General features: G+C 40.4%; 1 protein-coding gene across 2 annotated transcripts in view; it reads left to right on the forward strand.

Annotated features, from left to right (window-relative positions):
- FAM151B (family with sequence similarity 151 member B) overlaps nt 1–16363 on the forward strand; it is a 630819-nt gene that overhangs the window by 423160 nt on the left and 191296 nt on the right. The window contains exon 6 of one of the 2 annotated variants that reach the window (XM_044064232.1): nt 2274–2409. In XM_044064232.1, the coding sequence (XP_043920167.1) occupies nt 2274–2409 (136 nt within the window). Of the gene's footprint in view, nt 1–2270; nt 2410–16363 lie in introns of both variants that reach the window. The other variant, XM_044064231.1, reaches the window with a different exon arrangement.

The following is a 16363-nucleotide window of genomic DNA, read 5'->3' on the forward strand; positions in this document are numbered from 1 at the left end:
GTGGAAATGTTTTCATGCTTATTTCAAAACTGTTTACTTGCCTGCTTCAGACTCTCGGACACACACTCTTCTGCAGTCAGCATTGTGCTTCTTTCGCTGACACACACACACACACACACACACACACACACACACACACACACACACACACACACACACACACACACACACACACACACACACACACACACTTCAAGAGACATTCATAAGCAGCATTTGTTGTAGAAGAAGAGGTTCCCAAGTACACAAGTATAATTGAAATGTGTACTATAGGAACAGTATGAGGAAATAGTTTCATAGCGTGGCTGGTAGAAAGATGTAACAACTTTACTGAGGAGGTACTGGGATTACAAAAGCAGATGGGTCCATACTTTTGAGCAGACTGGTTGGATTTCTATCTGAAAAAACAGCATCCCAAATTGGAGAATTTACTTTTCGCAGGAGTACCAGACAAGTGAAAGAACGAGAGTTCAGTTAAGCACCCCATGGTGCTACTTAGCCCTGTCCTTTATACTGACTCTCTGCCTCTCTCTCTCTCTCTCTCTCTGTCATGCTCTTTCACTCCCTTTCTCCCTTGTCAGTGAAGAACCACTGCAGAATTTGAAGGTTCTGTCTCTTTAGCTGTTCTCTTTGTGCATCTACATTCATATGTGTGTGTGTCACATTGGTGTCATCATTCAGCCTGTCCTCCTGGCTGGAAAGAAGCTAGAGAAAGAGTTAATGTGCTGTCCCGCTACCTTCATTGTCTGATTCTCAGATTAGATGGCCCTCAATACTGTACTCCACATATTGGCTGTAGGGTTCTTGGCATAAATCAGTATGTGGTCAGCATTTATATGAACATAATTAAGTAGCAGGAATTAACTGTCATGTATATAGCCAGTCTGTTTGCATTTTGAATGTTACACAGCTAATTTTAGAGCTACTTAGAGTGGGTGGGTCTTTAATGGGATATTGCAGTAAATAAAAAAGGTATTTGTCATATCATAAGTGGAAAGAATGGTGGAGTGGAGGACTCACAAAGTAGAAATGAAAAGAAACAAAAGTAAAAAAAAGCAGTGATATAACTCAAGAATGCTCGGGATAAATGAGGCATTTCTGAAGATGTGATACAAGAATGCAGGTTTGTAGTAAACTAAGCAGTACAACAGTGTCTGAAGCCAAATATTTCTTTCTGTGTTAGGGTCAACCTGTTGTCCCAAGATAGGGCATCTACAGTGACTCTGATGAGGCCTTTCAAGTAGCATCTTGTGTGCCAGAGGGATAACTATTATGAGAGAGTAAAGGAGTGTAATTGACAGGCTGACTTGCCTCACAAGGAAGTTGTGGAGCACTCAGTGCTCTCTGTAAAGTATGCCCAGGGTCAAGTACATTGGAATGCAACAGGGGATTGTGAGTAGACCTAAGACAGCATGACCCATGTGTGGATTACAACACTGTTGAAGTCTTAGCTGGTGGGGCCATTAAACACCCTTCTCTAAGTTGAAGTAATAATGGTGGAGCTTAACTCATAAAGTAGTTTGGCTGAGATCCCTATCAATCTACAAGAGAATGAATACTCTGTCAGGGTACTAGGGCATGTCTTGTTTACTGGAGGTCAGTTCAGAGGAGGCTTAACATGTTTATTTCTATTCTAAGTGTTATGGTATGCATAACCACTCTTTTAATATGGTATTGCAAGAGTTATCTACAGTCTTATAAATATATATAAATACAAGTGTTTTTCAGACTAGTGCTTAGAACATATATGGTGAGTTTGGCTTACCATTTTAATCATAATATTTGCATAAGGGAAATTAGTGACATTAAAATGTTTAAGTATTTTTTTTTTTTACTTTTTGGTTGGCATTTAGTGATTTTGTGGCAGGATAATGATTGGTATTTCATATGCAGCAAGTAAACTGTATGTGTCACTACATGCAGTAAATTATAAAAATAGCCAAGGATTAAACAAAATGAGGTAATCTATAATGGATTTACTGATAATCCATTGTTTTCAACAAGTATCACTGTACAGAAGGGTTAGGGCTTTGTTACTGGTAACTGAAAGTTTAAAACTTTAAAACTGGAACAGTTCAGCACACAAAACAGTGAAATCAGAATGTGATGTTAATATTATGTATATAGAACCATCCTTTTGATTCTGATTTTCAAAATGAGAAATACTTTTTTTTTTAATTTGTAGTTCATTGCAGCAGTGTTCTGAATTTAATGTTTTTCTTAGATCTGCTTGCAAGCAGCCTAAGAAATAATTATGATCTTTTACACAGTAGGTTACAGCTGGGAGATGGTTAAAGAAATGGAGCATCTGTGTAAGCCACTCAAACAACCCATTACTTTCCCTGTAAGAGCAGCTCTTGTATTTCAGTCAAAGCCACAACTGCAGTGGTTATTAAAGCAGTCAGATAGGTAAGTAGCTATCTCCTCTGCATTGTTTATTTTAGTATTGTGCAGCATTGTATGCCTGAAGATTGATTTTCTGTATTGTTCATCTTTTACTAAATCCATTTCCTGTATATTTACAGATCTTTTGTCTTTGCAGAAGATCATTTATTTACTTCTCTGTTCACTTTTGTGCCTTGACACTGTAATATCCAAAATGAATTGCTAGTGTTTTCCTGTGGAGAAAGTTTAAATAGCACTTTTGATAGGCAATAACATTGTACAGAATTCTTGAAATGTAATTAGTACAGATACTTACAGCAGCTTAAGCTAAAGCTGGTCAGTGCATTGGTTCTCAAGTCCTTCCATCCTGATGGTCTTTAAATGCTTCTAGGTGCTGCCACTATAACTCATATTTGCCTCAGTCCTTGTTTTGTAATTGTAATATAGCTTTCATGTCCAAAAATGTACTTTTGCACTGTGCATAAGCAGCTGTATTGGTGTAGAAGGTTGATCCTTGAGGGATAAAGATCTGTCTAAAACTCAGGTGACTTGAGTTTGATTAGCATTGTGGGACTTATAAGAGCTGGTCAGGAAGTAGGAGAATGACAAGGCAAGGCTGCTTACCTCTTCTAGGGAACCAGGAGAGGAATGTGCTGAAACATGACTGCTTTCTGAGCCAAAGTGGTAATACATGAGGCCATGATAAGGTAGTGCTGCTGCAGTAGCTGGGTGTACACAGAGGAAGCATTACCAGATAGGTGGAGATGTTTCCTCAATTCAATTATGTACCTACTTATGTAACATGACCCAGCACATCATTGTGAGAAGTAGAGCCTTAAAGACAAAGCCCTGTGATCCATAGTATGACATCTCTTTGCCTGGTCCTGACCCACATAAGGAGCATATGTGGTGGATCACACCCTCAGTGACCCTACACAAGGAGATTGAAGACTGTCGTGAAGGAAGACCCTCCTGGCGTGGTTATCTCTGGTGGACCATCACTTGATCAGAGAGCTGTGAGGACAGAAGAATAAGGAGAACTGGCAGTAGAGGAGCCTGAAGTCAATGGCCAGACCAAAAAAAAAAAATCTTTTGTGGTGTACAGTGTCATTTTTCCAAAATACTGTAACTTAAATTTTATAGTTCTGAGGAGCCGTAATTATAGTACTTCCTAGGTTCGTAAGTGTATAGTAGGCTATCAACCACTAAGGCCCTTATAAGCTTAGCCATGCAACTCAAATGTGACCCACAAATTTGATTTATATAGAAGATAAAGTGCTGACTGCTTCTGTCTATCAAAGACATAGTCACTAGATCAGGGCTGAATTTCTGATTACCAATCCAGTAGTCCAAGTTGTGCTTAAGTAGGGATAGGGTGGAGCTCTGCTCCTTATGTTGCAAGCAAAATGTAGGTCTTTTGAACTAGTAGTTCCGATGCTGTTTGTTTTGCAGATTTGCAAAAGGTTCATCAAAACAGGCTCCATGTATGCCTTGCATGCCAGGCAAAGATCACCTGTCAGTAATCTGTATTATACCAAGTAAAGAGACAGGGTTTTGAGGCAATCAGCACAGAACATTTTGTTTTATCTGTGTATTTTTTTGTAAGAAACCTTTGTGGACTCTATAGTTCGTAGGTTCATAGGTGTTTACTAGGCTAATGACCACAAGGGCCTTTTTAAGGCTAGCTATGCATCCCAGATCTCTGACAAGTTCTGGTACCCTTGATAGGTGTATAGGTGCATGCGTCTAGTTGGGTACATACCAAAGGGGGCATTGTACTCTATGATGGGTCTGATGAGGGCTGAGTGCAGTTATACGATGACCTCTCTGGACCTAGATGTCATGCCATTAATTATAAGTTCAGCAGCTTAGAAGGATTTTCTTATTTCCTTGGACACATGTTGGTCGAAAGTTAGGTTATTATCTATATGAGTTCACAGGTCCCTGACTAGTGAATCAACTTTTAGGATGTTTTTATAGATGATGTAGTTACCTCTGTGTGGCCGACTTCCCAAAAGGTACTGTAATGTATTTCTTGACACTAAGTTTTAAGCCATGGCTTTGACACTGTTTGTCTGTGTTAGACTTTCCTTAAGGTATTCTCATCTTGGAAGGATTCAATGAATGCTCCAAGTCTGCAGTTATCTGCGAACTTGGTCAGCCAGAGTCCTTTGACATTGGTTTTGACCTCTGAGAAGTAGATGTCAAAGAAGAGCGGCCCAGTACAGACGCCTAAGGGGCTCCACTGGTGACCAGCCTCTTTGTGGAAGTAGCATCACTGATTTTAACCTCTTGGGTCCTATCAGTGAGACAGCTACCTATCCAGCATGTTATAAAGGAATTTATGCCTAGTTCCATAAGTTTGTTGACAGCAAATACAAATATGACTCAGTCATTGTACATGCTGGTGTGAATGACCTGAGACGTACCTCCCTGGACTACATGAAAAGAGACATAGAGGAGCTCTCTGATCATGTAGCCCAGGCTGGTATGACCCTGACCTTGAGCAGCATCTTACCCTCACCTAGAATGATGCCACAGTACAAAGACAAAATGATCGATTTTAACAATTGGCTAAAATTTTGGTGTCATTCAAAGGGGATCCAGTGTCTGTCAGCCTGGGATGACATGCTCGACAAGCCACGTTGCTTCACTAGGGACGGCTTGCACCTGTCACCACTGGGCTTTCGGATATTGGCAAAGGCTCTTGCCACCCCCATAGTGCCTTTTTTAGGCAAGGCTCAAAAGTCATGTTATGTGACTTGTAATCAATATAATCTTCAAAACCTCTGATGAAGGCAGGTAGGTTGGAACATAGGTAAAGATTTGACTTAGTACACACACTACATAATTTAGAACAAGATTGTCTGCCTGAAAACTGTTACTTTTGTTGATTTTTATGCAGCAATGTGCAGTGAGGAGAAGGGTTGAGAACATATATAGTAGATTGTTGTATAGCTGCTAATGCTGGAGCACTTCTCTAAATTCTGTATTACAGTCACTGCTTTTCTTTATCTCAGCAAACAATATGCCAGAGCATAGCATCATTGCATCCTCCTGAAAAGGATGTACTGGTTTCTCTTAACTAAAAGTACAGACTCAGTAATCAGCTGCTTGTTCACAAGCTGCAGGTTCTCAGTTGTACTTAGCGCATGATTCTTTTAAACTGTTTATGAAGACCTACATTAGATTCAGTAGGTCTGATATATCTGATTGATGTGCATATAAGTGTAACAGGATTTGTCAGTTACCTTTGATCAAATACTGGTTTTGTCAAAGAACATTAAGTGTTTTCAGTGAGACTGCAGTACTGTGGGGGTGAGGAAGTTTCCCTCTAACCCTAAGGACGCATATTTTTGGAATTAGTATAATTAGAAATGTGATGGTATGGTAGATGTAGCCTCTTGTGGGAGGCAGGACACTTGTTTTTTTTTTTTTTTTGGTACTAGTGTCAGAGCTGGATCATGGTTAGATGGGACCCTAGGCAGAATAATGGACTGGGACCCTCCTCAGCCAAACCAGTGTCCATTTTACTCTGCTGCCTCTCCTCAGTTATTATGAAACACTGTTCAAACCTGTCAGTGTGCATAGTATTTTCTTCTTTACTTTTACAGTGATCACAGATATTTTGATTTCATTTAAAATGTTTATTTCAAATGTAGCAAAAACCCTTTGCTAAACAAAACAAAAATGCTCGCCTTGAAAACAAAGATGGTTTGAGCTATTTCCTTTGAAATTCAAATATATTGGAAGGACCTTGAATCACACAATATTTAGCACAGTACCTTTCTCTAGTTGATCTAAACTATTCAACTATAGACTGGGAAACCTATACCACCACTAGTGCACAAGCACAGATTTTCCTGGACTTTGTCAGCACAAATGCCCTGCAATATTTAATCAGAATACCCACTAGGGGGAATAACATCTTGAATCTTGTCCTTACTAATATGGGAGCATCTTGCACCATCCCTTGTAAATCATCATTTGTTCGGACTGCTCGTAAAGCAATCTCCTTCAAAATAAAATTGAAACTAGAGATCCTGTCCACCCAAGGTACCTTTAGAAATTTCTTTAAGATAAACAACCTTCTCCTAAGTGATACATTAGCAAGCTTCCAATCCCCACCGTACCCAGTTAACTTCACTGGTTGCTCAGAAATATACAACACCAAAGTATACCAGCATGTAAACAGCTGCGTAGATGCAGCTGTAACTCACAGGAACAAGTGCAGGGCAAACCCCAGTAACAAACACACAAAGTGGAACTATAATATAAACAAGTTTTATAATAAAAGTAAAGTAATTATGACCAAAAGTAAGAAGAGCAATTCCCAGAGTGTCAGAGCCCTTGTCACTGACATAAGCAAACAGCTCAGGAGCTTAATAAAATCCACCAAAGCTAAGTTTGAGGCTAAAATAGCAAACCAAGCCAAAGGCAATCACTAGACATTTTTTATGTTCATAATCTCAAAAACACAATGCAGCAATGTACTGAGCTGGTTGTAAATGATGTTACCTACACTGAGGCTGAAGATATAGCTAACCTTCTTCTTCTTTCAGCTGCTCCCGTTAGGGGTCGCCACAGCAGATCAACTGTTTCCATTTCTTCCTGTCCTCTACATCTTGCTCTGTCACACCAACCACCTGCATGTCCTCTCTCACCACATCCATAAACCTTATCTTAGGTCTCCCTCTTTTCCTGTTACCTGGCAGCTTCAGCCTTTGCATCTTTTTCCCAATATACTCTGCATCCCTCCTCAGCACATGTCCAAACCAATGTAAGCTTGCCTCTCTGGCTTTGTCTCCAAACCTTCCAACCTGTGCTGAGCCTCTAATGTACTTATTCCTAATCCTGTCCACCCTCGTCATACCCAGTGCAAATCTTAACATCTTCAACTCTGCCACGTCAAGCTCTGACTCCTGCCTTTTTTTCAATGCCACTGTCTCCAACCCATATAACATAGCTGGTCTCACTACCCTCTTGTAGACCTTCCCTTTCACTCTTACTGGTACTCATCTGTCACAAATCACTCCTGACACTCTTCTCCACCCACTCCATCCTGCCTGTACTCTCTTCCTCACCTCTCTTCCACACTCACCATTACTCGGAACTGTTGATCCCAAGTAGTTAAACTCATCCACCTTCACCACCTCTACTCCCTGCATCCTCACCATTCCTCTGTCCTCCCTCTCATTCACACACATATATTCTGTCTTAGTCCTGCTGACCTTAATTCCTCTTCTCTCTAGAACATATCTCCACCTCTCCAGTGTCTCCTCTACCTGTTCCCTCTTCTCACTACAGATCACAATGTCATCTGCAAACATCATAGTCCACGGGGACTCCTGTCTGATCTTGTCTGTCAACCTGTCCATCACCATTGCAAATAAGAAAGGGCTCAGAGCTGATCCTTGATGTAATCCCACCTCCACCTTAAACGCATCAGTCACTCCCACCGCAGACCTCACCGCTGTCACACTACCCTCGTACATATCCTGTACCACTCTTACATACTTCTCTGACACTCCCAACTTCCTCATACAATACCACAACTCCTCTCTAGTCACCCTGTCATATGCTTTCTCTAAATCCACAAAGACACAATGCAACTCCTTCTGACCTTCTCTGTATTTCTCCATCAGTACTCTCAGGGCAAACATCGCATCTGAAGATATAGCTAACCTAATAGCCAATAAATGTAGCTGTAACTTTACCCCTGACTCCCCTCCATCTGTCCCTCAAGATATACCTGGCTTACCTGCAGCTATCACGCACAACCAAGTTCTAAAATGTGCTATCAAAAGCAAAAAAACTATTACATCAGTGAGTCCTGACAATATCCTTGGATGCATTTTAAATAGCATGATGTATGATTTAGCCACACCCCTAACAACACTGTTCAATCTCATCCTTCATTCAGGTTTTGTACCAAGTAAATGGAGAACAACTACAGTCATTCCCCAGCATAAGGGAGGACCTTCCACAGACCTAGACAATTACAGACAAATAAATCTGACCAGCCTCATATGAAATGCCATGGAAAGACTTATTATGGAACTAATCAATAGGACATATAGGATACCTCCAACACTAGACCTGTCTCAGTTTGGATTCATCAAGGGCAGGTCATGCTTACTTAACCTGGTGGATTTTTTTTGAAATGTTCACTGAAGCAATGGATGAATACAAAATTTTACACACCACATACCTTGACCTGGCCAAAGCTTTTGACACAATTCCCCATTCCGGCATAGTAGAAAAGCTAAATAAACTGGGAATAACCCCTTATGTCACCCAGTAGATTGCGAACCTACTCACAGATAGGACATAGGAAATCAAAACAGGGAAAGTTACCTACACAAAGAGACGACTCACCAGTGGAGTCCCCCAGGATTCTGTACTGGGACCTCCCCTGTTTGGCATCTATTTTTCAGATATAAAAGCCAATACCAAAGAGCTCTAGCTGACTAAGTTTGCAGATGACTGCAAGCTAGGAACAGTCATTGAATCCCCAAATGACTTAGCCATCCTGCAGGAAGGTTTGTCCCATATAAATAACTGGTGCCAAAATGACTGACTGAAACTAAATGCAAAAAATGACTTATTGTGTCCCTTCAGAAGTCATCTGTCCCTGGGAAATACCACAGTAATAATATGCCGCAAGAGCTGACCCAGATTTTTCGGATTTGGGAACTTATGTGGACAGTGATCTAACTTTTGACCAACATGTGCCCATTGTTGTAAGAAGGCCCTTTTATATTGCACAGTTATAAACAAAGAAATTATGTCTAGATCCATAGGGATGTCACTTCCCCCATTTATTCGCCCCTCATTAGATCAGTCATTGAATACAATGCCCCCTTAAACATATATCTGTTCATACACATGCAACAACTTGAATGTCTACAGAGATTCCATACTAAAAGGATACAAGGCCTAAATAATATGTCCTACATGGACCTATCTAAGCCCTGTCACTGTACTCTGTATCCTACAGACTGCTAAAAGGTGACCTGTGTCTGACATATAAGGCATTCTCCAACCCAATACTGATGGATTTATTGCACATCAGCAAGTCAAATGGCATCAGAAATACTTGGTCTAGAGATCTAAACCTCTCCTGCAACATCAACAGAACAGTTTGGAGGGGCAGGTATATCTCACTGAGGATACCGCTGCTCTGGAACAGACACATCATCCAAATAAAACAAAGTTCATCCCTGCCCGTATTCAAGCACAACTTGGATCTGTGGATAGGAAACAGAAACTCTACCCCAGGACTGCCCCCTGTACTACTGATGGACAGAGGAAGCTCCTAAATGCTTTCACCAGTGCATGGGTCCCCTCAAAATATCCAGTATATGATCAACGTTATTATCATTAGTGGTAATATATAATTATATACCATTGGTTGGATAAGGCCAGTCTCTAAACAGATGGAATAGGTTAGTTCCAGCTCAAAAAAGGGAAACTGGCTAGGCTTAAAATGGCCTGCAAGATAGCCTAACACTTATCTATGTATCTATGCATCTGGCAAACCATTAAACTACAAGAGATGTGCTGGGATGCATAGTCAAAAAGCAAAATGTTAACTAGAAGCCATGTGAAAGATGCCAAGATTCAAAAGACAATGTGAGGTGAATTTACAAACACCATTGGACAACCAGTTGGAGACAAGTGTCCCTGTTCAGGGGCAGATCGGGAACACTGACTGGTGAAGTGACTTGGTCACAGTCATACAATAGATAATTGAAGGTCAAAGGCTTCAAACCCTGGTCTATAGGAAGCAGCTAATTAACAGCTCCTAACATTACTCATCTGTACTGTCAGTACTGCTGTAGCCTAACACAGTGCCTTACTTACCCACATGCCTGTAAAAATCAAGGTAAATTAAAAATTAATTCATAGTTGAAATATTAGCACTAAACTTTCTAGGGAGGAATTTAATAAAGCCTACACAGACTTTTTTCCCATGTAGGCATAGTGGCACACTGCTTACATGAAAGTAAGAAGGAGTGTGATCCAGTAAGCAGAGCTGAGGGGCATGCACGAGTGCACCAACACAGAAGTGTCCGTGGCATGCAAATCACCTCATAAGCAGGTGAATTGCATGCAAATTAGGGTGGTAGAGTGATCCAGCAAACAGATAGGCAGTCCTACAGATCCCGTGTTAGTGTCCGAAATGTGCATGGAAAAATTCCATATACATGTTGTTAAACAGACAATAGGGGCTGTAAAAGTGCAGTTAGAAGGAGAGAAATAGCATAGCAGACACAGATATGTACAAAACTAGCCAATGTGTGTCTAAAATCTAATGGAAAATAATTTAAAATATATAATTGTTTTAATACACAGGTAATGTTTGCATGGCATACAGCAGTGCATAAATATGCTGTTATGAAAAATAAAAAAAAATAAAAAGTATAAAAATGAAAATTAGTAGTATGTGACAGTAATGCATTGTAGAACCATATGTGGAGTATGTACAATGGTAGACTACTGTGGTTGCTAATGAGGCAGGGCCTGAAACCTTGAAGTTTCCAGGTTGTGTGCATGGATCTCTGTGCAAATGATCTGGTGTTACTGAATAGCACAAATGGGTATTCATGTCCATAGATCCCATCCGAGTAGGCAGAGAACTGTGTTGGTATCCACACAAGAGGTAGCTGATATCAAAGGGCTTTGTTTACCTTCGGGGGGCATTTTTCAGCATTTTTGAGCATGTTTGTATGGCGTACCCCTGTACTAACTGTGACCTTTCATGGGGGCATGTACACTAAGTGCTGAGCACTGTTAACCAGTTTCTGTATGCCATACTACCACATGCCAGTGAGCACATTTATTCTTCCCTCACCCCTGAGGTGAGGGCCAGCAGTATTATACAACACTTCTACCATGTAGCACACTACCCTGAGATACTGGGTGCAATAGATTGCACTCATGTACACATCAAGGGACCACCCGGAGAGTAGGGAAGAATCTATGTCAACCACAAGGGGTACCACTCCATCAACTGCCACGTCATGTGTAATGTCCAGGGCATAATCATTAATGTGTGTGCTGGCAGCCCTGGCAGTTATCATGACTCTCATATCTCGCATGTATCACAGCTGTACTAGATGTTTGCTAGGGGGGACATCCCACAGGGCCATTTACTGGGGGATTCTGGCTATGCACTGGAACTGTGGACGATGACACCCATCAGAAATGCACACACACCCACTGAAGAATGCCATAATGAGGCACATACACAAACTAGAAACATCATAGAGAGTGTGTTTGGGTTGCTGAAGTCAAGGTTCCAATGCCTTAGTATACCTGGCAGAGTGCACACATGTTCAAAGTATGTGCCATGCTACATAATATGATCCTACGGAAACAGCTGCAGCAGAATCAGCAAAGAGAAGGGATACACAGCCCACCACCAGTGCCTAGGTCACCACAACTACACCCACGGGGGGACTCCGAGGAAGAAACCCCTGAGGTTGTCCCTGTAGGCAGACATAGGCGTGCCCAGTATGCCCTGGCCTTGGCCAAGAGACAATGTAGAGCACATGCACTGACAGCCTCAGGCCCTAGGGACTGACACCTTACTCCGACTCGCATACATATTAGTAACAATTATGCCAGACAGCCCACACAACCTGTACCTAACCATGTATTGGCAATGTACTGTGTGCATCAGACAGATTTAGCCCCAAACTGCACGTCTGACAACTGCTGCAGTTGCAAGGTAAGTCACACACCTATTTGTCACTTGTAAGGGGTACTAGAATATGGTAGCATATGTATGGACTTGCCACATGTATGCAGGGGACTATAGTGGACTACTGGGCTACTTGGGAAAATCTAAAAGCCACTTGGGACAACAGGTACTCTGTCCAAAAGTATGTGGCCCATAATATGCACTAGGCCACATGGTGAAAAATCCACTCCAATATTCAAGGGGGATGGCTAACAGTAGGGTATCACAACAGTCACACAACTGTGTATGCCAGCAAAGCATGGGCTGGTCATCACCCACCCCAACTCATCAGTGTATTCATACAACTGCTGTAGCAGTATATCTGCAATGATATATCAGTAGACCACCCAGTTCCAGCGCTGTGACATCACGTTCTATGTCTCACGTAATGCAGGGGTGACAATGTATGTCTGTATGCTGTTGATTGTGTGATGAATGGCACATCCCTGTCTGGCAGCCTGTGTGGCTCAGCAGGCTGGGGACATTAGCTTGGGTGATAGTGTTGATGGCTTGAGTCTGACAGTAGCCACATCTTTTGCATTTGAGGTAGTAGTATGGTGGTATTCCCACAGACTGTCGTAACCCTTCAATCTGTTACTGCAAGATAGCTGGACAAAGCCAGAGTGAATGGGGGGACAAAGGGCCAAACCTACAGACAGACATTATACATGTTCTAGAAGGTGGCTAGTATAACAGCAGGTTGCAAAAGGTCAGATTAGCTGCAGGATGTAAATGCCATCACTAAATGTGTCAGTAGTTACAACAATTCATTGACTGCATTTTACAGTATATTACCAGAAGACCACAAATGTATGTGGAACAGAGCAGACATATGGGGTGAAATGCTGGACATTCTGCAAAAACATGTATAGGAAGAGGTATGCAAACTGTCACCTAGTGTGTGTTGTTACATCATGTACTCCAGTCACATCATACCTCTCAACCTCTTAGAGCAAGAAGTCTGGTGAAAGCCATGAATAAAAGTGGGACAAAGGCCCACAAATAGGGACAAGTTTTAAATATTGCTCTTACAAACGTAGAAAGTTGATAAAATAGCAGGTCTTGTATTACCATGAATCTCCTGATGTGTATGGAGTCTGAAACTTTAAAGTCTGTCATTATTTCTTAATTTCAGTCTTCAATAATTTGCCACTAATATGCCAAAAAAACATAATGCTATGTAAATGAACCAAAAATATGAGGCAAAAATCTGGACATTCTGTGAAGCTCTGTACAGTTGAGAGGTATGAGTCATATTAAATTCAGCAAACAACCAGGGAATGCCTTGGACAGTATCAGGGAAGTGCTGCACTGTGGTAACAGGTGCAGCAGCCAATGGTCTGCAGCCATACCCCTCAACCTGGAAACATAAAAAATGTGGACAATGCCCATGAAAAATAGGTACAAATCTGTACGCTGATTAACATCAAATTTGCATACACAATTATGTAACAACGCCCACTCCAGTGGATTTGTGGGATACCAACTTTCAAACGCAAACTGAAGAACAGACAACCAAAATATGACACCAGAGTCCCCCGCAGCCATTCCATTGTCCCATTACCTGTCTATTTGCCCCATTTACCATAAACACTAATGTGTGCATGCATACTGCTTTACTTCTACAATGATATTTGAATTTTATTTTTACATTTTGTAGCACAATGCACAAACACTAATAGAAGTCTGCGAAACAAAGCAACACTGTCTCAGAATGAAAATAGACTTGGCATTAAAACCTCTCTGCCCTTGAAACTCATTAATTGAAACAGCATTAAAACCCACACCACATCCAAAGAAAATACATGGCCAGTGGTGGATGAAGATTACCTTGGGCTGTTTTCAATTAATTGGCCCCTTGCACACAAAACAAGAAACATACATGTGTTATTTGATATACCTTCCTGACTTTATTAAATTATATTCCTCCTTGTACAGCACACTTGTTAGACAGTGCGCATTTTTAATTTATTTTTTGAACATTTTTCCAGTAGGCAATGAAACAAAATTCATGAACCAATAATGACAAAACTGCCCATTCAGAACATTTCCATCCCATCATAAAAGTCTACTTCCACACCCACACAATATATATCTATATATAAAATAGAATGACAGTAGTTTAAGTTACAGGCATCTTGCACAGTTTCTTGGACTTATTTTCAATTTCAGTTTTTTTTTTTTGGGTGGGGCGACAAACATTTTGGAAAGTTGCTAGAATAAAATGTCATGTTACCACGAAGCATTTCACTGCCAAGTCTTGAACCAGGACCCTGTGCACTACAGTCAGAAAAACATACCACTATGCCAAATCAGCAGTTTCCTGAAAGACAGGAAGACTGAAACTTAAATGGCTATCTTTTAGTGAATTCAGTTCTCAACCTCTTAGCACAAAAACCTGGACAAAGCCAGTAATAGGGGGATACAGAATTCAGTTCTCACTTGTCACCATAGCTCTCAACCTCTTAGCACAAAAAACCTGGACAAAGCCAATATTGGAAGAATATAGAATTCAGTTCTCACTTCTCACCATAGCTCTCAATGTCGTAGCACAAAAAGCCTGTACAAAGTCAATAATGGGGAATACAGCCTCAAAATAGGGACAAATGTATCTTATAAACTTAGAAAATTGGTAGAATAAAAGGTTTTGTGTTACCATTTTTTTTTTAATAATATGAAGTCTGAAATTCAAATGCCTGTCATTATTTAGTGAATTCAGTCCTTCAGTGATTGCCACAAAAATCCTGAAAACCACAGACTTTATGAGGAACAGATCAAAAATGAGGCATACATTCACAGGTGGTGGTGGCTAGGGACTTTAGGCTCTTTTTACCCTGTACCCAAGGTACAGGGTTTGAGTCTGAGTACCTCTAGCCACCAGGTGAATTAAATTGGGGCATTTTCACACACACACACAAATGTATGTTTGCCTATCTTAAGTGAAAGCATTTTAACACCTTTATTGAATTGTTAGTAAAAGGTAAAATAAAAATAGTGTCTTGTTTTTCAGTTTGTTATTCACCTGATTCTGACAGTAAAGGACAGTAAAATGTATAACCTTGTTATCACCTAGCATGACTAGCATCACTATTGCCAGACTGAGGTACAGTTTAATTTGTTTTAATAAAGTTATACTTAAGAGTTATTCTTCATTTATTTTCTGGTTAAAGCCTTGTCAGTGCCATGAAATGTATTATGAAGAGAAATGAAAATTAATTGCTTCTAGTACTTGTCCTGTTCTAGCCTAAATTATTTCACCATCAATAATAAGTAAAAACTATCTTTGGAAGCTGCTGCAGAGAAAATTAATATCTTTGTGTTAGGCTTCTGTTCTTACATGACAATGTTTTTTGTTGAACTCCAGCCAAAGTTTCTAACAGAACAATTATTAACCATGAACTGAACCCTGCTAGGAAACAGCTATTAATAAAACTTGCCCAAATAATGTGAAAAAAGTTCCACAAATGAGATTCCTTTTTAAAACAACTTTTCTTTTTGCAAAAAGCATTTCCTCTTGCAGGCTCAAAAGAAGATAAAGTTACTGGCAGCAAAATGGGATGTCAGTGAACAAAACCTACTATAATGACAAACTATCAAGAATATTCACATAATGTATTCATAAGAATTAATGGACTCTACTTACTTCTCTGTTTAAATCTAAATAAATCTCCATTGTGGTAGGCAGGTCAATAGACAAGCACTACTGAATATTAGCTAAAGTAGGTCCTGAAAATGGCATGCTCAGTATTAAATTTGTAGCATTTAAACCAAGTTACACAGATATACTACTTGATGGCAGTAGCAGGTCTGACATACACACAGAGCTACCTTTTCCCAGCATAGCAACTATCCCTTCAATTCAATACCTGGAAGTACTGAACTGCATACTGCTTCAGCTTATGACATCATCAGAAGATGCTACCAGATGACACAGACTCGGGAAGTATTTGTATAGCTGTTCTGCATACATTAAATAAAACCCAAATTTTAAAACTGAAGTATAGCTACACTGATATAAAAACATATGTAAAAAGTACACATTTTAGCACTAGAAACACCACTTTCCACAATGATAGCATAACTGTGACAAAAAATTGCACTTTTTTTAAGTCAGAAGCCCCAACAGCAAGTACAGCAGACCTGGGGTATGCATAGGTGCGCACTTCCTATGGAATTAATGAACCAGAAATTGCTATGTAACTCCTGATCTAAAGTGGTGGGTGTTAGGAG

The sequence above is a fragment of the Protopterus annectens genome, chromosome 2.part2 (genome assembly GCF_019279795.1).
Source record: "Protopterus annectens isolate FY-2018-M chromosome 2.part2, PAN1.0, whole genome shotgun sequence".
Lineage (NCBI taxonomy): Eukaryota > Metazoa > Chordata > Ceratodontiformes > Protopteridae > Protopterus > Protopterus annectens.